The 25,586-nt window shown below is 41.2% G+C and overlaps 3 protein-coding genes across 6 annotated transcripts; 2 read left to right on the top strand and 1 right to left on the bottom strand.

Annotated features, from left to right (window-relative positions):
• The first annotated feature begins 4,125 nt into the window (after positions 1–4,125).
• Positions 4,126–7,336, top strand: LOC103446399 (transcription factor bHLH162-like). 4 transcript variants are annotated; one of them, XM_008385507.4, is made up of 3 exons: positions 4,126–4,691; positions 4,906–5,259; positions 5,350–5,630. In XM_008385507.4, the coding sequence occupies exons 1-3, from the start codon at positions 4,572–4,574 to the stop codon at positions 5,437–5,439; spliced, it is 564 nt and encodes a 187-aa protein (XP_008383729.1). In that variant the 5' UTR covers positions 4,126–4,571; the 3' UTR covers positions 5,440–5,630. The 4 variants fall into 4 exon arrangements, with proteins under 4 accessions (XP_008383729.1, XP_070663143.1, XP_017190558.1 ...); XM_070807042.1 differs by lacking the exon at positions 5,350–5,630 and adding an exon at positions 6,419–7,336 and having other exon boundaries at positions 4,276–4,691; XM_017335069.3 differs by lacking the exon at positions 5,350–5,630 and adding an exon at positions 6,419–7,336 and having other exon boundaries at positions 4,276–4,724.
• A 784-nt stretch (positions 7,337–8,120) lies between these two features.
• Positions 8,121–17,810, top strand: LOC103446398 (eukaryotic translation initiation factor 3 subunit D-like). Its single transcript, XM_008385504.4, has 2 exons — positions 8,121–9,980; positions 17,331–17,810. Exon 1 carries the CDS (start codon positions 8,286–8,288, stop codon positions 9,975–9,977), a length of 1,692 nt encoding a protein of 563 aa, XP_008383726.2. The 5' UTR covers positions 8,121–8,285; the 3' UTR covers positions 9,978–9,980; positions 17,331–17,810.
• A 6,158-nt stretch (positions 17,811–23,968) lies between these two features.
• LOC103446397 (non-classical arabinogalactan protein 31) lies at positions 23,969–25,380 on the bottom strand. Its single transcript, XM_008385503.4, has 2 exons — positions 24,568–25,380; positions 23,969–24,449 (listed from the first exon to the last, which is right to left on the bottom strand). Exons 1-2 carry the CDS (start codon positions 25,190–25,192, stop codon positions 24,151–24,153), a joined length of 924 nt encoding a protein of 307 aa, XP_008383725.1. The 5' UTR covers positions 25,193–25,380; the 3' UTR covers positions 23,969–24,150.
• Positions 25,381–25,586: the final 206 nt, after the last annotated feature.

The following is a 25,586-nucleotide window of genomic DNA, read 5'->3' as shown; positions in this document are numbered from 1 at the left end:
ACTTGTCAATTGAATAAAAATCCAACCACTTTTTTTTTTTGTCAAAAAAAATCTAACCACTCGAAGTCTTAAATTTTAGAGTAATTTACATGGAACATGTTTGTCTCTTATTGTGATGTTCTAACTAATTACATATTTTTATTTAAAATATTATACCTGGTAATATATTATTAGACCCGAAAATTACAAGACCGTAAATCATTTTATGTGTTTTTCTCCTAAACTTGACTTGAATTAATTTTTTCAATTGTGGCATTTAACAAGGCCTGGTGCTGTGTCCTGCATGTTTGGAGGTACAATGCTCTTTCAAAGTCTCTTTATATGAGCACTACCTCACAATTTAACATAAATTTCATGCCAATAATAAAACATTGTAAAAAAAATATGAGAGAACAGATAGTGTGATAGAAAATTCATGAAGAGTTTCACATTAAAAATAGTCTTTTTATTGTTTCTCAACTACCTAAACATACGTGTGAAACTTGTGGTCTATAAATTAAGTGACGTAATTTAAGTGACGTAATTTGCCATAAAAATACCAACTGACGTGATTTAAAAGCTTAATTATTTCCTTTTTGACCAGAATAACCAATGAGAAAGCAAGCAAATTCCCTTTAGCAAATGGCAGATGGATAACCAAAAAAAAAAAAAAAGAGGCAGATGGATGCTACCCGCCCACTAGGGCAAAGGAAAGCCTGGTTCTTTATCCTTTTAGATGGTAGACTAGTTTGATGAATTCAAGTTCAATAAGAAGACAAAAGTAAACTACAAAATTGGTTTAAGTATTATGTTCTTTTTAAGAGAAAATTTGAAATATGTCCAATTTTATAGTCTTATTTTTGAAGTAAGTCTAATTTTTAGTGACTTTTGACTTTTGAAATATGTCTAATTTTTAATTACTTTGGACCCATATCTAAAGAGCCTTTTTTTAAAGGAGGTTTAAAGTTCAAATATTATTTCCGCTTGATTAACTTAATTTAAGTCACGTAATATGTATTGCAAACAAAAAATAATAGACCGTTAGTGACAACAGATTTTCGATACACATTCATTTTTACATTCATTTATATTAGTGTAAAGATTGTGTGTAATGATTCATTAAGAAAGTTAAATGAAATAGTGATTACTTCCTCTCTAAGTCTCTCCTTCCTCTCTCTCAAGCCTCCTTTCTTTTGTACGTGTTAAAGGTTTCGGTACTATGGTTAACACTTTTCACACACTCTTGTTAATTTTTTATCATTAATCTTCTTCAATTTATTCGATCTACAGCAAAAAAAACAAAAAAAAAAAAAACAAACAAACGATGTCTGAGAAATAAAAATAGGTGTGTGGATAAAATAAAAATGGATGTGTGGATAACGCTACCCTAAATTTTCTCCAACCCTAATCCCAACACATAACATGTACCAAAGGAAAGGACCCAAAGGAAAGAAAGAGGAATCTAGACCATTAACACCCAGCTAATTGGCTCCTGCAAGTTATGGTCAAATATTTGATCCAATGAATTGTCTTGGTTGGAGAATTGCAGTAGGGAATTTAACCATATGATGTATGACTTGAGTCTTGTGGCAAGTTGGAAAGTCACTACCAACCAAAAGAATAGTACTTAATTGTGATACAAAAATAGACATCCGATATGAAAGTTTTAATTATATTTCATATTTTTGTGGAAGTGCTTATGTACGAGTCTTGGTCATTATTTTTAGTGGCAGACCGGCCAATTCAATCAACTTTAGTTCATGGCAGATGCCACAAGGATGGGGACCCTTTTTGGTCCTTTTGCACGACTCCAAACTTACCAAAACAGAATGAGATCCACTTGAGAACTCCCTCGAGTTTGCAGACCAAGAGATCTGAGTTCAAGAAAAAGAGACTAGAGCCGTTCGAGTTTGTGAATTTTTGTGAAGTGTGCTAATAAGATGAGCTAATGGAGAACGTTGGAATGAAATTGAGTAGTTCGAATCTTTCGATCCGTAAACTCCAAATAAAGATCCGAAGGATCTCAATCCTACTAAATCAAATCACAGAATCACCCGGAATATCAAGGCAAATACCATGCCAACTAATTATTGGAGTTTTTTTATTTTTTATTTTTTTGTCGAAAAGATAGAAATGGAGTTTTTTTTTTATTGGAAGTGAATATATATTTTTTAAATTAGGGTTTGGTAAATTACTATTCAACGCTTTTTCTTTGCTCTTTGTTTAATCTTCTGCCGCCCAGGCCAACATTTTGATTTGGATGTGGGGAAACTGGAAAGATAAGATAATGCTTAATTTTAATGAATATGTCTACGAGCACTGGCAATGAAATTGACAGGTTTTGTTATAGTGGAACAATCTGGTTACTATGCATGGTATCAATCAAATTATCTATTATAAAGGTAGGAATTTTGGTTCTAAAACTAGGGTTAGGTTAGGGTTCAGGGCAAAAAAAAAAAATGCTGAGTGATGAGATGATGACACATAGTTTTAGGGAAAAAAGATTCTCGCCGGATCATTTTTCTAGGGATCTTAAAGATTCCGTGATCTCACTCGTTCATTGTACATCGTAAGGTCAGAAATTATTTTAAAATTTAAAATTTAAAATTAAATATGAATGGTATCTAACGAAAACTAACCGTACAATATACAATGAACGGATGAGATCACGAGATGACTAGAAAAAGAATCATGCGAGTATACTTTTCCTAGTTTTAGGACCATAAATCTAACCAGTGAAGGTGTAAAAAAGAAACTTGTTCGCATCACAAAGTGTGTTTAGTTGTATTACGTACATATCCAGTAATTTGTGAAGAAATCTTATGTTATTTATCTATCATTTCGGTTTTGTAATGATTACTACAGGAAAACCAACTGTGAAGCCTAGATACTTCTAGGCATTCGCATTTCAAAAAGATCATCCCTATGATAATTTAGTTAAGAATATGATAGCTAGTTACGAATATGTGGTGAGAAATGAAACGACGTAGCAAGAAAGATTTGAACACTCAAGGGATCAAATCGAACAACAAGATGATCAAGAGAGACTATGTGTCTCCACCTTTTGTGCATGAAGAAAGCAACGATACCCAGGTTGTATGGGAATTAGAGAGACTATGCATCTCATTTGTTCCTTTCAGATTTAATATAAAGTAAACAGATATTGGTAACTTTAGTTTCATAAATCTCAAGAAACAGCAACCACTTATATGTGGATGTGGTAGTTACACCTAAAGCCACTTTGAATTATATTTCTTTGTTATACTGTTTCCGGATAATCATATAGTGCTCCTGAAGTTTTCTGTCGGAAAAGAAGAACAAAAAAAAAAAAAAGGGGGGGGGAAACGCCATTTTTTAATATGTGAATGCAGATTAAAGTTGCAGCAGTATATCAGCTTTAATTATTGGTTTCCTTATCACATGTATAACATTTATATGCCTACTTGAAAAGGGAAATAACATCCCTTTGGGGGCCTGATCGACCCTCTTTGAGCACGTGTAGAAGTGAGTGAAATATAGCCAACCCAAATATGAGTTGGATAAGGTTGATCAGGAGTACGGATTATCTATGAATTTTAGAATGCAAACTCAAATATGAGAAAACGAAAAGGAACAATTAAGCTCAGTTTAGTTAACTAGCTACTTCATAAGATTAATAAAAACCTTGAAAGAAAATTAACATTGTAATGGAAGTTTCTGGCTCATATAGTTCATCTTGTTTTGTTTAATTTATTTTCGCTGTTTGTTGTTTATTAAGATTAGTGATTTCGGGTTTCTTTGTTTGATCATATATTCTCCAAATTGAATGTTTTACCCTTGTTTTGTTCGTTGTACTCACGAGAGGTGGAAGTTAAAGAATGAGTGTTAAAATTACTAGGTTTTGAATAGAAAATGAATGAGGCATTATATATTTTTGTATTACATTACGTTACATGATCTAAGATGGGTCCCTTGCATGTGTTCAAGGTTTGTATGGCAGAAATTGACTCGTTGGAATTTCGCTTTCTTTAGGTTAAAGGGGTGCAAAATGTGACATGCCAGCCCATCATTTTCACACTACTATCGGCACAATTTGAACTTAAAATAAATGGTCTAGGTTTCACGTAAAATCTGCCAATAACTTGAAGCAATATGCACAAGAACTGTGAAAGCCGAAAATTGCACAGTAGTAAATGCGTTTTCCTTTGTCAAATGACCGGTCAAGGGCAATGGTGGGTTCGTGGGACCTTGTTAAATGATAGATACTAAATGTGGTCATTTATATATACAATTATTTGTCTGTCATATAATGAGAGAAATAGATTTAAAACTATAAACAATTGGTTATAAGACAGATTTTCTTCTAACAAAACGAGAGGGAAGGGTCCTACTGCCTTCTGAAATCTGTAAACTTTTTCCAGTAGCATCTTGTGATAGTACTGCTTTCACCTTTGGCTTTCTTTCTCTCCTCTTGCTGAGCGTCTTAATTATAAGGGCGCGCAATATACCACAAATTGAAGACCAATATTTGTTTTTATTTGTATATATCATCATCAAGTATTTCAATTTGCAGGTGGATATTGTTTGACATCTTTCTAGTTTGGAATATATTGATGGAGAAGTGCCCTAGTTCATCTAGAACTGATAGGAAAACCATAGAAAAAAACAGAAGAAATCAAATGAAAGCTCTATTCTCCAAGCTCAATTCTCTTGTTCCCCACCAACGATCAAGGGTCTCTCTCTCACTCTCTGAATCTTCTTTGTGGGTGTGTAATTGTTAAGATTAGACTGTAATTGTTAAGATCATGTTTTCTTGTCAGACTGCGTGTCTGTTTATGTAATTGTTAAGATTAGATAATTCAGACACAATCTAACGACACAACATTTGTCTGCTAATACAGGCATGCTAAAAGAAATGAGTTTTTGTTCATGGGATTATTGTTGCAGGAAGCATCGCTGCCGGATCAACTAGATGATGCTGTAAACTACATTAAAAAATTACAGACAAACTTGGAGAAGCTGAGGGAGAAGAAAGACAGGCTAATGGGAATCGAGAAGAGCAGTCATTGTAATGCAGGGTTTGGCCGCAGTGGTGGAGCAATAACCGAGGGATTAAATTCATCACCATTGGTTGAGATTCATGAAATGGGTTCAGCTCTAGGGGTTCTGATGATAACTGGGCTGGATCACCAGTTCATGTTCAATGAGTCGATTCGAGTGATTCAAGAAGAGGGAGCCGACATTGTTAATGCCAGTTTCTCAGTTGTCAAAGATACTATTTTTCACACAATACATTCCAAGGTAACTAAGCAAACAACCACACAATTAATCGTAATTTTTTAGACTGTACTGTAATTATACACATTTTTATAGTCTGCGCATATACTGTAGGTTAGAGAGTCTGCAGCAGCAGGCTCAGTAGCTGCAAGGATATCAGAGAGACTAAAAAAGTTTGTGAACGATCAAGATGGTGCATTTTGAACCTATAATTATATGATCTGCTTCATTGAAGTACAAGTCCTAATGTCGTTTGTTGATCTGAATTTAGCCTTCTTAATTGATTATGAGCCTGAAGCTTATCAAAAGTACGAGTCCTAATGGCGTTTGGTGATCCGAATTTGGCCTTCTTAATTAATTATGAGCCTGAAGCTTATCAAAATTACTAGTCCTAATGTCGTTTGTTGATCTGAAGATTTTATTTTCAAGTCCTATGGCCTCTATATATATATATATATATATCCCATATATATATATATATTATAGCATTCTATGTATATAATTTCTTCTTAGTTACCATTTTTACTACGTACAGTTTAATGACAGAAATTATTTGAATCTATGGAAATATATATAGAAGATATAGTCAGGTAGACAACAAGGAAAATCACAATGTTTATTGGAAAAAAAAATGAAAAATGATAGACCATTGATTCCTTACTTGCAAAACAAGGGATATCTGAATTACAAATTCTCCAATCACATTTCCTGATTGTTCATCGCTCCGTTCTTTTGATTTTATTGCATGTGAAGGAACTAATTTCAGTCCTACATCAAAACATCTATTAAAAGGTAGAAGAATTAGGCACCATAGATATTTATTGTGTTTGAGTTCCGAGTTAAAACTCTCTCCCAGTTATAGTGTAGCAAGTCACACCTCATGAATCTAATTATTTCTTAACTGAATATATTTTTGTAGAAATATATAATCAGAGGAAGAACACAGTAAGTATAGAACAATAATATTGATGGAAGTCACACTATTCCATTGTTCATAATCAAGTATAAATATACAAGATCTGCTAGAGTTACAGAGAGTCCTACAGGGACTGTATAACATCTAATATACAAGTCCTATCGTGATTACAAAAATTTAAGATAATCATGCAGTCTACAACTAAGTTGGAGTCAAAGAGGACTCTGTGCTAACAGTTTTGCTATATGTGTGTGTGCGTGTGGACAGTATGAGCATCTTTGGGCTGTACTGGAATGAAATTTGCAGAAAAAGAGAATGCGACTGGAAAAGCTGTGTAATTCTGATACGATATGGAGCAGCTGGTGTATGTGGGAAAGCCCTTAGTATTCTTGATTAATAGTTCTGATACGATATGGAGCAGCTAGAGCAATGTTGATTAATTAAGATTAAGTGGTGATGAAAAGTCTTTGATTCTAGGGTTTAGGGTTCAGAATTAGCTTAATTAGTATTGTCTTATGAAGACATAACTCAAATGGATTGATGGCCGTCAAAACTATAACAATCCACCAGCTAGCTTCACAAAAATTAAAACATATCTAATCTACTTCCCAAATGGTCCCGTCCTCCGAGCGGTCGTCTCAGAGTAAACTTGATGGAGCCTGGAATGAATCCTTAAAGTTTGGGGTGCAAGAATAGTGGTCAGAGACTCATACGGTGTCTTTGTGGCTGCGTTCGTCAGAAAGTCGGCCAATGTTTTCTCCCCTCGGCAGGCTGAAGCTATGGCGGTTCGTGCGGGGTTAGCTTGGACGACGGAAAGGGGTATCAAAATTTATTCTTGAGAATGATTCTCTCCAAATCACTTCGGCGCTGCTAGAGCCTTCTCTCAATTCGACAATGGTTGGTCCAATTGTAGAAGGTGCCAAGGCCTTGCTTAAGTCGGGCACTGGAGTCGCACTTTGCCACATTCGCCGCCAAGCCAATAGAGTTGCCCATCGTCTCGCCAAAATTTCTCTTCAGGTTGATGACTATGTTTATATCTACAAGCTAATGGAGTTGCCCATCGTCTCACCAAAATTACTCTTCAGATTGATGACTATGTTTACAATATCGCAATTAAAAAGTTGATTAATGTGATTCAGAATGAGAAAGAAACTACAAAATTAATGAAATTAACACTCAACCATCTAATGTATTGTGAGAAAATGTACATGGCAGATGATTGAAGCTCGTGTTAATAAGTGGGAACACCAACTTCGGCAACTGGTCTAGTAACCAACATCTACCTAGTTGTTTAGGATTTTACATTCGTTTAATTGTTTGTTAAATTTCAATTTCTAACAGAATTTTAATTGTTAATTAGATTTTCCAGTATAATTTTAATTGTTAGTTTAATTTTTATTTTCGTACTTTACTTGATGCCAATTAAACCACGAGAGTTTTCTCAACTACTGTTTTTTTACTATTTTAGTTTTTGGCATCAGACTTTGTGTAATTACTTAGAGTTCGTTTGAAAGTATTTTTAAAATGGCTAAAAGCGTTTTAGATAAAATATTTTTGATTTCGAAAAGTATTTGAAGTGCTTTATCAGGATTCACTTGCATTTTACTAAGGATTGGTTCTAAAAATATCTTCAACAAAAACGATTTCCATCATTTTAAAAGTACTTCGAGGTGTCACTTAGTATTTCGATTTAATGATATTCCTCTTCATTTGTAAGTGAGAGGTCTTAGATTCGATTATCATGAAAGATGAATTTGAACCACATTATTACTAGTTCATTGTGAGACTTAACTTATCCCTTTTCCATAATGAATAATATCGTTTGTTTAGAAAAAAAAAGATAAAAATGGTACTTCTAGATTTGGGAGAAAACCCTAACCACTTCCAAACGTGCCCTTAATTTTCGAAAACTTTGAGAGGCCTAATAAAATATAATTGGACTAGGAGAACCCCCCGTACCTTAGTCGATATTCAAGACCCAGAATCACCAACAATTCATAACGGCCAGGGGCAGAACGGTAAATTCACATGGCATGATAACCGTACGCACACTAGGGTTTTAAGCGCAAACCCAACCGGGAGTAAAGCTTCCGACTTCCACTGTCTTCCTCTGAATCTCACAAATTCAGCAATTATGGTCGAAGGTTTCGAAGTCGGCGGCGTCCCCTTCAACCCCGACGGGTGGGGCCCACCGGACAGCGCAACCACCCCAACCACCACCTCCAATTTGCCCCAAAACGTGCCCTTCGCTCCCTTCTCCCGCTCCGAGAAGCTCGGCCGGATCGCCGACTGGACCCGCACCTTCAACAATCCTGCCCGCTCCAAGAACCCATCCGACGCCGTCTTCGACTTCTCCAACGGTGAGTCGTTCCCCGGCTCCGCCGATGACGACGCGTCGTTCCGTCTCGTCGATGGAAAGCCCCCGCCGCGGCCCAGATTCGGCCCCAAGTGGCGGTTCCAGCAGCAGCGACAGCTCCCCCACCGCCGCGACGAGGAGGTCGAGGCCAAGAAGCGCGAGGCCGAGAAGGAGCGAGCCCGCCGTGACCGCCAGTACAACATGAACCGGTCCAACGTCAATGCCCCGCGCCGAGAAGCTGCGGTTTTCAAATCTTCCGTCGATATCCAACCTGAGTGGAACATGCTCGAACAGATCCCCTTCTCCACATTCTCGAAGCTCTCGTTTTCGGTTCCGGAGCCGGAGGATCTCCTCTTCTGCGGCGGACTCGAGTTCTACGATCGCTCCGTCGATCGAATCACCCCCAAGAACGAGAGGCGGCTCGAGCGGTTCAAGAACAGGAACTTCTTCAAGGTCACCACCACTGACGACCCCGTCATCCGCCGCCTCGCAAACGAGGATAAAGCCACAGTCTTTGCCACTGACACCATTCTCTCGACTCTTATGTGCGCACCCCGGTCAGTTTACTCTTGGGATATTGTTGTTCAGAAAGTTGGGAACAAATTGTTCTTTGATAAACGTGATGGGTCGCAATTGGATTTGCTTTCGGTTCACGAGACATCTCAGGAGCCATTGCCTGAAGCTAAGGATGATATCAATTCAGCTTATTCGTTGAGTGTCGAGGCTGCTTATATCAATCAGAACTTTTCACAGCAGGTTTTGGTTAGGGATGGGAATAAGGTCACATTCGATGAGCCTAACCCGTTTGCAAACGAAGGAGAGGAGGTTGCTTCCGTTGCTTATCGCTACCGAAGGTGGAAGCTTGAGGAGGGAATGTATCTGGTTGCGAGGTGTGAGGTGCAAAGTGTTATGGAGGTGAATAATCAGAGGTCGTTTTTGACCCTGAATGCGCTTAATGAGTTTGATCCCAAGTATTCGGGTGTCGATTGGAGGCAGAAATTGGAGACTCAGAGGGGTGCTGTATTGGCAACTGAGCTTAAGAACAATGCCAACAAGTTGGCTAAATGGACTGCCCAAGCCCTCTTGGCCAGTGCCGATTTGATGAAGTTGGGTTACGTTTCGAGGGTTCATCCTCGTGATCACTTTAACCATGTGATTTTGGCTGTGGTAGGATACAAGCCCAAGGAGTTTGCCTCGCAGATTAATCTCAACCAAAACAGTATGTGGGGGATTGTGAAGTCGATTGTGGACTTGTGTATGAAATTAAGTGAGGGCAAGTATGTGCTTGTTAAGGACCCGTCGAAGCCCCAAGTTAGAATCTATGAGGTGCCTCCAGATGCTTTTGAGAATGATTATGTGGAGGAACCACTGCCCGAGGATGAGCAAGTTCAGCCACCCACGGAGGAAGGGCAAGGTGCTGAGCCGAATGTTGCTGCGAATGATGTTGAGGATAAGCCGCTTGACGCTTGAAGGGTAATTTTCTATCTGCATTGTCTACTGTAGTGTCTCATTTGTGTTCCTTATCGTTTTAGTTACTTTGAATAATTATGGGCTTAAGCATTTTAATAATCTCATTGAATCATGTATACATTTTAACATTTGTTAAAGGTACCTGATGATTAACGTAATGGTTTCCTTTAGTCATTAAACTTAAACCTAGACTAGACGGTGCAAGTTTGCAGGAAAAATTCTTTGGCAAGTAACTCTAGTCCTTTCTTCTTCAGATTTAGATTCCATTGTTTTTCTATCATGGATTCTTGGATTGAACTGAGAGAGAGGGGATCGATCAACGTATGTGTTGACCCTAGAAACTACAGAGCCTACGTGGCGCGCATGCCGAGTATTTTCTAAGCTAACTACGTCCTTCGGTGATTGCGGGGCGTGCCAACTCGTCGGCCGAGCTCGACCGAGGAGTAAATTTGTTGATGTTGCGTTGAGCGCGCTGATGACTTCTGTGTCTTGCGATTGCGGCCGAGGAAGGAACAATTCTCGGCCTCTTGGGTTCTAGAGCCTGAAGACAAGGCTGCTAAAATGCGAAGTTCACGAACCGAATTCGGCTTCCAACGTGCCGAATACAATAACCTGGTAACACCTCATTTCGCCGAGAAGGCTGATGAGATGACCTCGACCAATAAGGATTCGGAAATCCTTTTCGACCGAGACTTGGATAGGTAACCAGTCGTCCTCGCCGTAGTGCTGTTGATGCCAACGGAAGATGCTGCGAGATCGGCTGATTCTACGGTGACAGAGCTATCTATGCCGACTTAAGATATCACCGGTTGCTTTCACAGTGCTGTTGATGCCAACGGAAGATGTGTCAGCGAAAAAGAAAAAGAAAAATCACAAGTTGTGAGAGTTTGCGCAGGGCAATTTTGTATTGATTTTGTAGGGCTCTTTCCTGATGCACAGCGTCCCCTATTTATAGTACTGAACCTTGAGTCCGAGTTTACCTCCTACTCGGACTAGGTTTCCCTCTCCGGATCACCTCGACCAGTCCTACACCTATTAGGACTATGAACCTAGTCCTTAGCTAAGCTGGATTAATTTCCTGGAGATCCGATCCCGTCGAGACTCCCTATTGCACGAGGATTCGTCTTAACCGCCCTAGGTTTGGACTCCCACGGGTTGACCGATCCATGGTCCTTTTACCGCCCGGCCTCCTGGGCCGAGAGTGATCCTACCCTCGGCCCAAACTATTATTTTGGGCCCAAACATTGCCCCCTCGCTTCTGAGGTCCTCGGCTTGAAACCTTCGGCCGAGTTTCGGCCTTGAAGAAGCGAATCTACCACTCAGGATCCTAATACCCGAGTTCCAAGGCGCATTTATTGAGCACGATCGCACGATCTTGATCCTGCTAACCCACTCGCCACGTGGCGTCCTCTAACATGGCCAATCCCCCATAATGACGTCTAAGGCGTGCAGCAGCCTGAACCGTCTTGCCATCATGACCACTATCTCAATCCGCGAGCCACTTCCTCAGTCCGTGAGCCCACTTGTCATCGTGCGGGCGTCGAACCGTCTTTCGTCATTAATTTCGCCGTCACACGCAATCCTGCGTCCCCAAAACCCTGACCTTCGGTCTTCTCAACCGCATTTCCCAAATGTTCGTCATGATCGATAATTCCTTCGGTCGATTTTGTCCTTTGTTTTGAATTTCGAACGATTGCTCTTCCCCCTATAACTCTATAAATACCGAAATTCCCTCATTTGTACCTTTACGCTCTCAAACTTCCTGAAATCCTCTGCCATTGATTTCTAGTACATTTCTCCTATTCCAAGTCTTCGTCTTTAAATCCCCAACCCAGACAACCCTTCTACTCCGTGCTTCTTTCTCACAATGGCGTCCTTCATTTCCAAGCTTTCCAGGGAGTGTGACCAACATCAGAAGATTTTTGATCGGAGCTCGATCAAGACCATCCGGTTTGAAAACGACATGAGCACCCAGTACCAAATCCTGGGCCCTCTCTTCAAGGCTACAATACCGCCGACTATCATCGGCCTTCTACAGGAGCACTGCCTAACACCCTTACTTCAAGGGTTTGAATGGTCGCGATGGGATGCGGCTAAGCCCCAGGGCTCCTGGCCCTCGACGACCACATCCTGGGCAGCCTGGGTCGTTCGAATGGAACGACTCTTCGGCGAGCAATGGAAGGCTCTTGGCATCTACGACGCCATCCTCCTTTCGTCTATGGAAATCGTTCCCGACAAGGAGCTTCTCCAAGCCGCTCTGTGCTTCTGGTGCTCGGCCACCAACACAATGGTCCTTCCTCTGGGTCCCATTGGTCCCACCATCCTGGATATCACTGCCATTCTGGGGACTTCGGCGACCGGGATCCCTGTCGACGCGACCCTCTCTGGGCATCCGTCGAATATCAACCAGAAAACGCTCTTCGATCGTCGGGCCTCCGAGACCTTGAACCGTGACGGTCATATCCCGTCGAAGGAAGACATTCAGAAGCTCCACAAGAACTTCTGTAATTACAACACCCTCTATCTCCATTTCGCCGGCCGAGGAGAAGAGGACATGCGAGAGGGAGAGCATGAAGCCTTCCTCTTCTACTGGTACAACAAATACATTTGTTGTACCAAGTCAAACAAGTGTTTGGTCGAGAACATGCCGGTAGCCGAAGCCCTGGCTAGTGGTCACGTATTGGCACTGAGTTCCAACATTCTCGCCCAACTCTTCCGCTGCCTGGCCGAGGCGACCCTCCACAAGGTTGACCCGCACCAGAATGGTCCTCTCTGGATCTTCCAACTCTGGTTGCAGGTATACTTCGCCTCCCTTCGGCCGGCCATAGCTGAATTCTCACCAACAGAGGCGCTTGGGCCTCAACTGGCCTCTCGACCGACACCTCCCCATCAAGCCGAAGAGGTATTTCGGTACCTCTTCGCTCTCGACGACTTCTCCAACGACGAGTTCCTAATATGTCGTCGTCGAGACTACCCTTCCTCCATCAGGCTGCCTACCTCCCCATGGAGCGCGGAGGAAGACGCCGATCTTCGTCAGACCTGAGGGTCGTTTGTGCTTGCTCGCGACCTCCCTCTCGGCTGTGATGGGAAACGGTCAGGTTGGGAAGTATATCATCCGAACTTCCTTGCCCGACAGCTCGGCTACCTTCATGGCTGCCCTATTCCCTTTCTCTCCTCCCGAACGGTCCTAAGCCGTGGACGCGAACCTCGTTCCTCTGAGAAGGAGTGTAGAACCGTCGTGAGGGAGTTCCAAGAGCGCTGCCAAAAATTCCGCCTTCGACCAGCCACCCCGGAAACCCATTGCACCGACACCTTTGGCGAGTGGTGGGAGAAATACACCCAGGAATTCTTTGGTGCGCCGGTCGGAGAGGTGCTTAGCAGACTCTTCGGTGACCGGCCTAAGAAGGCCTCAGCCCCTCATCCTCAAGGTACTTGTTCCACTTTCCTCCTTTCCATCAACCTTGCATATTGATTTGCCTTACTGAATTGTCTTTATCTTTTTAGGTAGTCGGCCTTTGAGAAAGACGGAGGCAGTTGCCGCTGCCACAGCCGGGAAAAAATCGGTCGTGGCCCAAAAGGACAAACCCGCTGGTAGGGCCGTGCTGATCAAACGGCCTCGCCAAGAGGCCGAGCCGGCTGTCGAGCCTTCCCCGCCTGCTAAGCGGGTTAAACAAATGGCGAAGAAAGGTGCACGGGAGATCCACGTTATCTCCAGTCACACGACGACTCCCAGTGCTTCCCCTTCTCCCGTCGCCGGTCATTCTGGGGTCGAGAAACAGCCGGCTTTGGCCGCAGAGACGGCCTGCCTCTGTGGCCGGCGCATCAATTGTCCCTCCCTCTATCGAGAAGGCACCTGTCTCACAACAGGCGGTTTCTACAACCGAGGGAACCTCTCCCAAGAATCCAACGCCCTCGGTCCTCGTGTTGGAAGAGAGTGAGGGGAGCGACGAGGTCCCGCTGGCGCATCGTCCTCATGCTCGTCGACAACCTCCTCCAGTATCCGAGATGGCGGTTCAAACCGGCCCCTCCTCGGCTAATCGTGGCAAGCGCACGGTCGAGGAACCGACCCCGGTGGCCGAACCTCTCGTTCCTTCTCAGGACCAGGACGTCCCTGCCTCCCCTGAAGCAGCTGCGCCAGTCGGCCCATCGGCAGCCGACCGTGGCAAACGGCTGCTCGAGGAACCCGAGGCCACGGCGGAATCGCCGGTCCATCCTCAAGACCAAGGCTTCCACATTCCTCCACAAGAGGTTACCTCGGCTTTTGTAAGTACCTTCAATTGTCTCCTCCTGATTGCTTTTCTGCTTTAGAATTCTAAACAAGGAAAATATTAAATGTTAGGTGCCTGTACATTCTTTTCACCGTCAATTCTATGCGCCGAAGGGCGTTATCTATATTTCCTGGCCGCCTCAGTGGCCATCAAACGTAGATAACTTCCATAGGCCGCGTGAAGTGAGAAGCAATCTGAGACACTGGGCTCGGCCATTGAGTTCTTTAGGTTCGAGCAACGATCCTGGGGACATGGCCGAGGTCTCCTCTCGGCAGGTTAAAAAAATGACACCTTGCTATTCTTGTCATGACTTCCTCTAAGCTTAACCTTGTCTATTCGTGCAGGCTTCATGGGAGGTTGAATTCAAAGCCCTCCTTTCCAGCACGACTGCAGAGTCCGGCCCTTCGGCGGCTCCGACTGAGGCTGCCGATCCAAGCGCCTTAACCCAGTTGCGGGAAGTCCTGTCGCTCTCATCTTCGTAAGTACTTGAACGCAACGATCTTGATCTGCTCGGCGTGTGTCTGAACGACCTTGGAGCCGACGGTCGCCTGAGCGGAGATGCCATTGTTCGGGCATCGTCTGCCTTGGAGCGCGTTCGGGAGACATTTAGTATCTTCCAGACTGCGCTGAAGGCCGAACAAGACCTGTAAGCCGCCACGGCCGTTCAAGACACCCTCCGTCCGAAGATTGACGATCTACGGGCAAAAGGAGAAGCGTTAGCCGAGCTCGACCGTCAAATGGCCGAACTAGCAAAACGCCGGTCGGCCATTGCTTCTGAGCTTGCGAGAGACTTCGAGTCAGGTGGGAAGGATCGCCTAACTGAGTATGCGGCGGCTAAAAAACGGGTCGAGCGGCTGAAGCTGGACAAAAAGAATGGGCAAGCCGAAGTCATCATGACCGACGTGCGGTGGTTGGAATTGAAGGCTCTGCTCAGCACTCTTCTTCCCTCGTCTCCTTGAATGTATTTGACCTAATCATTTTTGTAATACCTATCAATCTTAATGGAATGATTTTTTTTTTGTACTGGTACAACAATTTTTTTATTCACGCATTTCCCATGTGACCGGATAGTATTTCTTCAAGAACTTCCCATTAATTGGTAATTTGTGAACTACTCCAGTCCGGTCTTTAAGATGATACGCCCATTTGCCGTATACTTTATGCACAATGAACGGCCCTTCCCAATTCGGCGACCACTTGCCGAACCTAGGATCTTTTAATCCTATGGGCAACACCGTTTGCCACACCAATTCACCCTCGCCGAACGTTTTCTGTCGCACCTTCTGATTATAGGCTCGCTCGGCAATCTGTTTTTGTACCACCAGTAAGTTATAAGCATCAAGTCGTGCCTCTTCCAAATCTTCCAGTTCCTGTCTCATGGACTGATTATATTCGGCGCTAAACAAACTACTTTGTTCAATTAATCGCAATGAATTTATGCTCAACTCGACTGGTAGCACCGCATCGTGTCCGTAGGTTAATGCGTATGGGGTTGTTGCAGTCGCCGATCGGGGCGACGTTCGGTATGCCCATAATGCCTCGTTTAACTTCAAATGCCACATGCCAGGCCTTTCTTTTATTATTTTTTTGAGGATGCCGTTCAACACTTTATTACTTGCCTCGGCCTGCCCATTCGCCTGTGGATAATACGGTGTGGACTGTTCCAGCCGAATTTTTAAATTGGCCGTGTATTCTTTGAACCTTTCGGCTGTGAAGATTGTTCCATTGTCAGTTATGATCGTTTCTGGAACACCGAATCGGGTCACAATGTGTTCCTCCACGAAATCGCAAACTTCTTTAGATGTTAACTCGGCATATGATTTTGCTTCGACCCACTTAGTGAAGTAATCAGTTGCGACCATTATCCATGCATGCTTAGCAGCTCCGGAAGTCGGCATGATTTTGCCGATTACATCCATGGCCCATCCTCTAAACGGCCACGGCTTAATGACCGAATGTAGTGATTCGGCCGGGACCCTTTGTATAGGCCCGTGGATTTGGCACTGCACGCATCCTCGTGCAAACTCGATACAATCTTTCAGTATTCTCGGCCAAAAATAACCGTGTCGTCGGAGTAGCCATCGCATTTTTCGTCCAGACTGGTGAGCTCCGCATACCCCTTCATGAACCTCTGCGATCGCTCGAGCACTCTCTTGGGGGCCGAGGCATAGCAATAACAAACCATCTTCGCCCTTTCGGTACAACTCGTTCTGGTACGTGACATAATTCGTGGCGTGAACCCGTGTCCTGCGACTATGTTTTCCGATAGGATTGTCAAGGTACTGCATAATGGGCTTTCTCCAATCATCTGGTACTGCCTCGGCCGCGCAAATTTCTATAGAGTCCTGTCGATCTAACAACGAAGGCAGGGACATGACCCTGGTGCGTATCACATTGTCTCGACGGAGGATTTGTTGATCAACCAAGGCCGGGTATAATTGTCGTAATATTGGTATCTCCCGGCCTAGCTTGCCCCCCAGGAGTTGTGCACCGGAGGCGATTTGAGCCAACTCGTCTGCGTCGGTATTATGAACCCGAGAAACATGCTCGAATGTAACACCGTCAAAAGACTCGGCCAAATAGCTGGCGACCATGTGGTAAGGCGCCAGAGTACAACTCATGCAGCGAAAAGACCCATTAATTTGGTTAATCACTAATTCAGAATCCCCGAGGACGAGGACACGAGTGGCGTGTAAGTCAAGAAGGAGGCCCAAACCAATGACCAGCGCCTCGTATTGGGCCCAAACAGTATGAGAACCGCACTTTGTTTATTCAGTCTCGACTCATTCTTGTGTTATGTTAGAGGAGTTTTTATTGTAGTAGAGACTCAAGTTGGACAATGTTAGAATTGATCTTTTTGTTAGGATACTCGTGTATTTCCCGAATCACTCTGAACTCTTCTCGTTACTGATCTTGAATCGAACTCGTGGGTTCTGTGGCGAATGTGTTTACTTGTTGAGGTCACTAATTGATATTTCACATGTATTGCCTGTTGTATGATGCGGTCTGACTTTTGGTCATAATAACGTCCAATATCTCTTACCCTTGTGTTATTGATTTATTCATCATTGATTGGTGACTGCAGATTGAAATCGATTTTCACAATTGCTAACAACGGGGAGACCTGGCTACGTCGCTAATAGTTGCAATGCGAGAGATTACAAGGCTATCAAAGACTCGGATTTGAAGTTAAGCTAACTTTTATTGCATCATTGGCATAAAGTTCTTACGAGCATATGCTGTAGCTGCGCCATTTTTTAAACCGGCTAGAGGAAACTATCAGATCATGGGAATGGTTTTGTTTCTCTTTTTTTAACCATGAGTTTTGTGATATGTTATGCTATTTTATAGCACTTCAGTTTTGTATTGCTATTTTGTATTGAAGTCGTTTACCTTCCTCATTTTTTCGATATCACTCTGCCTAATAAACCAGACGAAGTGGCATATCTACTTGTCTGTCTTGTTTGGTTTCTTGGCCACGGTATTCGGAACTTTAACATGTTTTGTTTCCAGTAAATACGTTTGCGTTTTGATTGTGATGTTAGTAGATTGCTCGTTTTTACCAGCTGTAGAGTAGCTCTTGTTTCTCAATAATTCCAACTCGTTGGCTCAGCCAAATGATAGCAATTTACATGGAATGAGTTCACTGTCACTTTGGCGTTCTGATTGAATAATGCAATGCCACGGTTGATAAAGTGAGTTTCTGCGCTACATCCTTCATTGCCATCGAAAAGTGGACAAGAAGAAGAACATGCGACGACCAGATTGGGTTGAAAAAGTTTGGGCATGGCTTGTATTTACACCGTAGGATTACAGTACCATGGCCCGTTATGCTACGGGTATGTCGGTTACATTGGAAGGATTCGAACCCAAACAACTCATTTTTTTTCACCATTTCTCATTGGTTACATAGCTGGGAAAGAGTAGCAAATCGACTCCAGATTAATTTGAATCTTAACACATGTTTTTATTGAAAGAATGCAAGAACTATGCGTCGGAAAGATAGACAAAATATAACATGTAATAGTCGCACCGAGATTTTTTATGATAAAATCTTTCATCTATCTATGCATGTCCATCGAGAAAGACACAAAATAATTGGCATGCATTAGTACTAATAATAATGTATTTATAAACAAGACCACTAGCGTCGCTGCTGAATCAATGGGAGCTATGTAGGAAACGGATTTTCATGAAAACATTTCACCTAACATGACGGCTCTCTCAGCATAATAATGTCTTACATATTAAATAGAATTTTACAATAACGATAAATTCATTTTATTTAAGTTACGAGATAGGAAGGTAAAAATACTTCTACAGGATCTTTTTAGGATTCTCTTTGTGAGAATTTGAGGTTTTGTAAATTTTGTTCTTTCATCGTACATCGTACGACCAATTTTCGTCAGGTATTATCAATATTCAATTTTAAATAAAAAAATTAAAACGATTTTTGTCGTACAATATACAATAAACAAACACAATTCACGAATCTCCGAAATCCTCTCACAGAGAGGGTCCGGATTCAAACATACTTGGCACTTAGGCACTCGAAAAATAATCTCATTGCACTTTAATTATGAAAATGTTTGATAATTGGAGGTCAGGATCAGATTGCGTTTATCATTATATATTATTTTAATTTTATCTTTAAACTGTGGCTTTTGGCAAACGGCAAAGGTCTGTCTGGAAGCCATCATTGGTCCGCGACTGCGACTGTCATTTTGGAATTTACATTTCCAAATTTCCACCAAAATATATTGAAATAAGAAGAGATCAATTATTAATGTTTGATGCTGAGCTGGATAAATTTTTAGTTCGGATAGAAGTAAAGTGGTACAACATGTGTTTTAATAGAAGTAGTGGTAAATTTTATTTTTTAAGTTATTAACTTTTTGGCACACATATATCACTATTTGTATAGTGACACGTGATGTACCATCCCGTATACCGATCACACTGAAAAATATCTCGAGTTGCTGCGTTCATTCATCCTATATATTTATATTCTGCAACTCTACCATGTACCATGTGAGCATTCATCCTATTATTTGTTCATTCTGTTAAAACTTCGATATATAATTACTTGTGTGGCTGTGTGGGACTTATTACTTAGTGAAATGATTTTTGCATTTTTAATTTTTGATGCACTTCTTTGTAGCAGTATGATTGAATAAATCAAATAAAATCAATGAGCGAGAATAAAACGAGGAAGGCAGAAAGAAAAAATGAGAGTGAAATTGTTGCCCCATTACTAAGAGTTTAACACCAGATCCTCTTTTACATAATTGAGCTTATGAAAATATTCAGTGTCATAGGAAGAAATGTGAGCAACATTAACACTAGTTTCTGTATTTGGATCTTTTTTTCTTTTATCAAATGGAACGTGTTATTTTTTTATCAAAAAAATACATTTAATGCTTTTTAAATTAGACTTCTTGCTTTTCATCTTCAATCTCAAGTCAAAAATATTAAAATGTCTCGTTTTTATGTTTAAAAAATAAAAATAGCATTTGATAAAATGAGAAGATCAAAATGCAAAAGTTGTTAACACATTTTGTCCACGTATTATAAGGTGGTACACCAAGTTTCAAATATAAATCGAATGATAATATAGTTTTCGAAGTCTCTGTCTTTATATTATGACAGGAGATGTACCATATTTTGTAATTACATTATAAAATATAGGTTTTTTTTTACCTAAAATGGTCATTGATATTAATATAAATCTTCACTTTGGTCCCTGAGGTTGGAAATTAATAGAAGTGGTCCCTAAGTTTGTTCACCATCACTCATTTTAGTCCTCTTGTGAAAAATCTCCATTAAGTAAGGATAAAATGATAAAATATCCTCAATTTTGTCAAATCATTTTGGACCTTTGTTTATTAAATTGAGGGTATTTTTGTCATTTTGATTCTTATTTAACATATAATTTCACGGAATGACCAAAATAATTGATGTTGGACAAACTCAAGATCACTTTTATTAATTTTAAATTTTAAATATCAATACGAAGAGTTATGACTGTTTGATTGCATATGTTTAAGAATATGCCGCCCAACCGGCTCTTGAGAGCTCGACCCATCGACAACGAGTGCCTTGAAAACATATAATGGAGTTTGAGCTATACGTGGTGAAACTAGTGACTGAGACCCATATATATAAAGGAAAACTAATGAAAATGGCTTGAAAATTTTGAGTTTTAATGATAAGGACAAAATAAAGGGTAAAGTGAATAGTACCATGATTTACTTTTTAGTGTAAAAATGTGATTTTTCGTTAAAGTGAACAGTACCGGATGTTTTTAGTTAAACTTCCCTGTATATAATGATAGGAGTAAAGCGGAAAATCGAGTCTCTGCTTTTTTGGTGTTTTTAATGAAAAGAAAAAACACCGTTTTAGATTTTGATGTCGGTTTAATGCAATCGGGGAAATGTAGAAAAAGCGTGGTTGTGAGAGACTACTTTTACCAGAAAAAGGAACCAAATCATCACTATAAGTAGTATGTGGATGCAGCTATCGAGTATTTATGTTGAACAACATGAATACAAGGCAATAGATAACGTACCCAATCATCACGCATGCCTTTTTGAATTAAAATGTTAGGAGCTTGGCGGAAAGGGATCCGGATTCCTTTCTCCTAATCCTCCAAATTCGGGAGTTTTGGCCGCTGAATTTTGATTCAAAAGTTACAAACAGGTATCCATTTTAAAAATTATAATAACTTTAGCCGTTGGATCAAATTTTAACAGTTCGGATCCCTGAACTTAATGGATTAGGAGGAAGGGATCCAGAGATGATCCCTAGTGTTGGTGAATTATACGATTATGACGAAAGCCGAGGACGTGGAAATGCCTCTACGAATCTTTTTTGCCTTTAAAGAAGAACGAACAGTTGTGGCAAAATCACTAACTGTCATCTTAAAAAAAAAAAAAATAGTGTAGCTTTAATAGTACGTAGCACTTAGTGTTACTAGTGTCTTACCCGTTAAATTTGATTTACACAACTATTAAATATTTTATTTTCAATCTCAACCATTTATTATTTGTATTTGTTGACTCCAAAAACTATCAAGCCTACGTAGCGTGCATGCCAAATAATTAATAAGCTAACTACGTCCATTGGTTATGTGCAAGGCGTGCCAACTCGAGGGCCAAGCTCCTCCAGTGAGTAAAATTTGTTGATGTTGCGTTGGGTGCGCTGCTGACTTCTGAATTTTGCGATTGAGGCCGAGGAAGGAACACGTCTTGGGCTTTGGGTTCTAGAGCCTGAAGACAAGGCTGCTAGTTCTGTGAAGTTCAATATCAAATTCGACTTTCAATGTGTTGAATGTAGTAACTTGTAACACCTCACTTCGTCGAAAAGGTTAATGAGATGACCTCTGCCAATAAGGATCCGAAAATCCTTCTCGACCGAGACTTGGATAGATAACCAGTCAGCCCTGTCACAGTGCTGTTTATCCAAACTGAAGGTGCTTCACGGTCGGCTGATTCTACAGCAACAATGTTGTTTATCCAAACTGAAGATGTTCGCCGGTTGCCTTCACAGTGTTGTTTATCCAAACTGAAGATGTGTTGGCGAAAAAGGAAAAGGTTTGTGCATGACAGTTTGTGTGTTGAATTGGAGGTCTTCTTCCGTTGCACAACGCCTCTGTATTTGTATTTATAGGGATGTATCTTTTGCTTGGCATGGGCAGATAATTTTGCAGAGTTCCACTGCAACTCTAATTCGTGGAATTGAAATTGATCCACATCAGAAACCAAGGTATATCCCTCAAACTGAGCCATGGGATTTGTTCCAAGACTTTTCAAACCTAATAAAAGTCCATCTAGACTTATCACATCATATTTCTAGCACACCTAGACTCCTCTTCATCAAAAACCCATCAGTAGCCATGCTTTTTCTGATCATCAAAATACCATAGAAAAAATGCCTAGCCTACTTAGGTTCCTTGTGTCATCATTATCCAAGACCATGACTTCCTTTATCCCATTATTCCACTTGGTTCTGCATGCAACTCCATTCGAATATGCAACTGACGTGTGTATCCCAATATCCCAAATGGTCAAATCAATAGAGATTTAGACAAATATTACTAAAAGATAATATCATGATTAAAATCATAACATTATTTCTCAATAATAATTGAAAATCATTTCAACAATTTTGTCATGCAACGGTTTAAAATTTTGCTTATCCAACGGCCTCGATTACTCAGACCGATAGTGTAATTTTGGGTTCAAACAGTATCACTTAATGCTACGTATTTTCCAAGAATAATTAATTGTTCTCTATCAACCTTCATAATGTTAACCCTATGTCTATTGTTACAACTGACATATATATGCGTGGGAGTCTCCTCAAATTTAACATGCACTTGAATGCGGATAGAGAAACGTCAACTTACAAACACTCTATTACGCGTTTGACACAAGATTTTGCCCTAGGCATGCATGACCCGTCACGAACCCTTACTTTGATTGTGCATGCACATAGTTCACAGCCAATAGACGACCATAGAAACTGCAGTTATCTTGTCAAAAAAATTGACCTTCATCAAATTAAATCCACACATCCGCCAACTTCTCTGTATAATCCAGGAAATTAGAGCATCTAATTGGCTCCCTAAATGAATGCTTTAGACAAAATATAGGGAGAAGTTGAAATTCTTTTATCTCCAGTCAAATTATCTATTATGTTTTATGATTACATAATCTCAAAATTTAAACTTATCAGCTATAATAAATAAAATGAATGAAACCAAGTTAACCAACCACGTAACATTTTCTTTAGTCTTCTACTCCACACAATTTTTCTTGATCAGGCCCCACTATACCCATGATCTGATGTAACTTTTAACTTTTCACATACCCAAAATTTGAAACACCTCTGTTTGGTAAAAAATGCCAATTTTTCAAAGACCAAAACGGCCCCCACTGCAGCTCCTTTTTCGGGTTCTTCGACGTGATTTTACGGACCTTTCAAAGAATCCAATGGCTCAAGCTCAGTGCACCAGACACTGCATGCATGCATGCCGAGGGTCAACTTTATTGCTCTCTTTCTTTATTTTATTTATTTATCCGAAACGAAAGCTACGATCATGTCTGCCATAGGACAAGCTATACTGTATCTTACCGTTGAAGATACATCACTTTTCACTACAAGTTAAACTAACACAGTATGTCAGTATATGCACCTTAGGTTAAAAACGGAGTTAGTAGATCATTTAAATTTTTATCCAACAGCTACAATTATTATAATTTTTAAAAAACTTACAAAGCTACAATTATTATAACTTTTAAATAACCTTGTTTGTAACTATTGGATAACGGTTCACTAATACTGGTAAGAGGATCCCTAAGGGTTGTGCCTCAGAAAAGATCCAATTCCAAAATCCTCACGATGTTTTCTTCTTTTTGTATTTAAATTCAAGTTCACATTAAAATATCGTCTTACTAAAAACACTTAACATATAATTAATTCAAGATTATATGGACGAAACCAAAATCCAGATCAATTACCATTCATTATTGTAACCCAAATAACAAAGCCTTATTTCCAAACAGGCACTCATTCAAGCCCGAGGGGTTGTTGCCTCAGAGAAGATCCAATTCCAAAATCCTCACGATGTTTTCTTCTTTTTGTATTTAAATTCAAGTTCACATTAAAATATCGTCTTACTAAAAGCACTTAACATATAATTAATTCAAGATTATATGGACGAAACCAAAATCCAGATCAATTACCATTCATTATTGTAACCCAAATAACAAAGCCTTATTTCCAAACAGGCACTCATTCAAACCATGCGAGGGGAAACCCTAACAATAGCACATTAATCTAGGATTACTATTTAAGTACAAAGCCCATTAATTAAGACAAGCTTTACTGAACTTTTAATTAAATTAACGAGGACATTTTGGCTCAAAGGCAAATGGACCGACATTGTAGAGAAGGAATGGGAGCTTCTGGGAGACAAATGGCTTCACAGGCCTCAGGAGTGCACCGCTCAGTCCACCATGCAGATCGGACGGCTTGGAGCAGGCGGTGGAGGGTGCTGAGACGAGCGACACCTTGCACTTGTGAGCTCCAAAGGTGGTGACGGTCTTTGGTGCCGTGATAAAAAAGTAGCCATTCTTATCCGTGGTTTTTTTCACAACCAATGGGTACTTCGTGTTGTTACACTGGAGCTTTACCGTAGCACCTGCCCAGGAAAACAAAAGAAAAAAATTAATTCAAACAAATTGTTAGAAAAATGGGTAAACTCAAACCATGTGACGTCTGTAATAATAGTTATAAAATGGCCACATTTATGGACTTACCAAGAACTGGCTTGGCGCCGTTAAGGGTGTCGACGCCGGAGTAGTTGCAAGACTTGCAGTAAACGACGCCTTGAACCGCTACAAAGCTCCTTGGGAAAGGCTTCTTAGGTGGGTACATAGGTGGGTGAACCGGTGGGTGTACCGGGCTGTGAGCCGGAGGGTGAGGAGTTGGTGCATGGTGGGTTGGAGGGTGGCTCGGAGGCTGAACCGGGACGTGAGTGGGAGCGTGGGCCGGTGGGTGGCCGTGGTGGTGGTGGTGGGGGTTTGGTGGGTGAACCGGAGAGTGGGCTGGTGGGTGAACCGGAGAGTGGGCTGGTGGGTGAACCGGAGAGTGGGCTGGTGGGTGGACCGGAGAGTGGGCTGGTGGGTGGACCGGAGAGTGAGCTGGTGGGTGGACCGGAGAGTGAGTGGGAGGGTGTGGGTGTGGGTGTGGGTGTGGGTGGTGGTGGTGGTGGCCGTGAGTAGGCGGGTGTGCCGGTGGGTGGGTTGGGGAAGCTACTGGGTGAGAATAGTGAATGCTGTGGTGTGGAGGAATGGCGGGTAAAGTGGTAATTACATCACCGAAGACAGCGAAGCAGCTCAGTAGGAGGACTGAGAGCTGCACAAACACTGCAGGAGAACCCATGTTTTGTTTCTTTCTCTAGTCTTTTTTTTTTCTAGAGAGAGAGAGAGAGAGAGAGAGACAAGAGACATGGAGTGAGGAGCTCAAGAGAGCGAGATTTATAGGAATTTAAGCCAGGATTCCCTGCGGAATTTCTTGGTAAATTTATTTCAAGTTATGGATTGGGCTGGGCTGGTATTTCAAAGAGATATGATGTACCTTAGAAATGTGAAAACTGGAAAACATCAAGAAAAAGAATAAAAATGTTATTTGTGGACGAAAATAATTAACTTCTTAGACCATCTTCAACATTTAGCCTAAAACTTAAAATTTTTAGTTCAGAAAATTTAAGTTTTAACCTAGAAATAGTTTTTCTGCTCCATCCTTCTGGTCTGATTTTTTTAGCCTAAAATTATTA

Source organism: Malus domestica, chromosome 10, assembly GCF_042453785.1.
Source record: "Malus domestica chromosome 10, GDT2T_hap1".
Classification (NCBI taxonomy): Eukaryota; Viridiplantae; Streptophyta; class Magnoliopsida; order Rosales; family Rosaceae; genus Malus; species Malus domestica.
Note: the sequence above shows the minus strand (reverse complement) of the source record. Positions and strands in the feature narration are given on the sequence as shown.

Excerpts from the sequence above, each read along its gene's own strand:
- LOC103446399 (XM_008385505.4), top strand. The coding sequence starts at position 4,572 with ATGGAGAAGTGCCCTAGTTCATCTAGAACTGATAGGAAAACCATAGAA. Across the intron at positions 4,725-4,905 it reads TCTCTGAATCTTCTTTGTGG|GAAGCATCGCTGCCGGATCA; the intron begins GTGTGTAATTGT and ends TTATTGTTGCAG. Across the intron at positions 5,260-5,349 it reads TTCACACAATACATTCCAAG|GTTAGAGAGTCTGCAGCAGC; the intron begins GTAACTAAGCAA and ends CATATACTGTAG.
- LOC103446398 (XM_008385504.4), top strand. The coding sequence starts at position 8,286 with ATGGTCGAAGGTTTCGAAGTCGGCGGCGTCCCCTTCAACCCCGACGGG.
- LOC103446397 (XM_008385503.4), bottom strand. The coding sequence starts at position 25,192 with ATGGGTTCTCCTGCAGTGTTTGTGCAGCTCTCAGTCCTCCTACTGAGC. Across the intron at positions 24,450-24,567 it reads CGGCGCCAAGCCAGTTCTTG|GTGCTACGGTAAAGCTCCAG; the intron begins GTAAGTCCATAA and ends TTTCCTGGGCAG.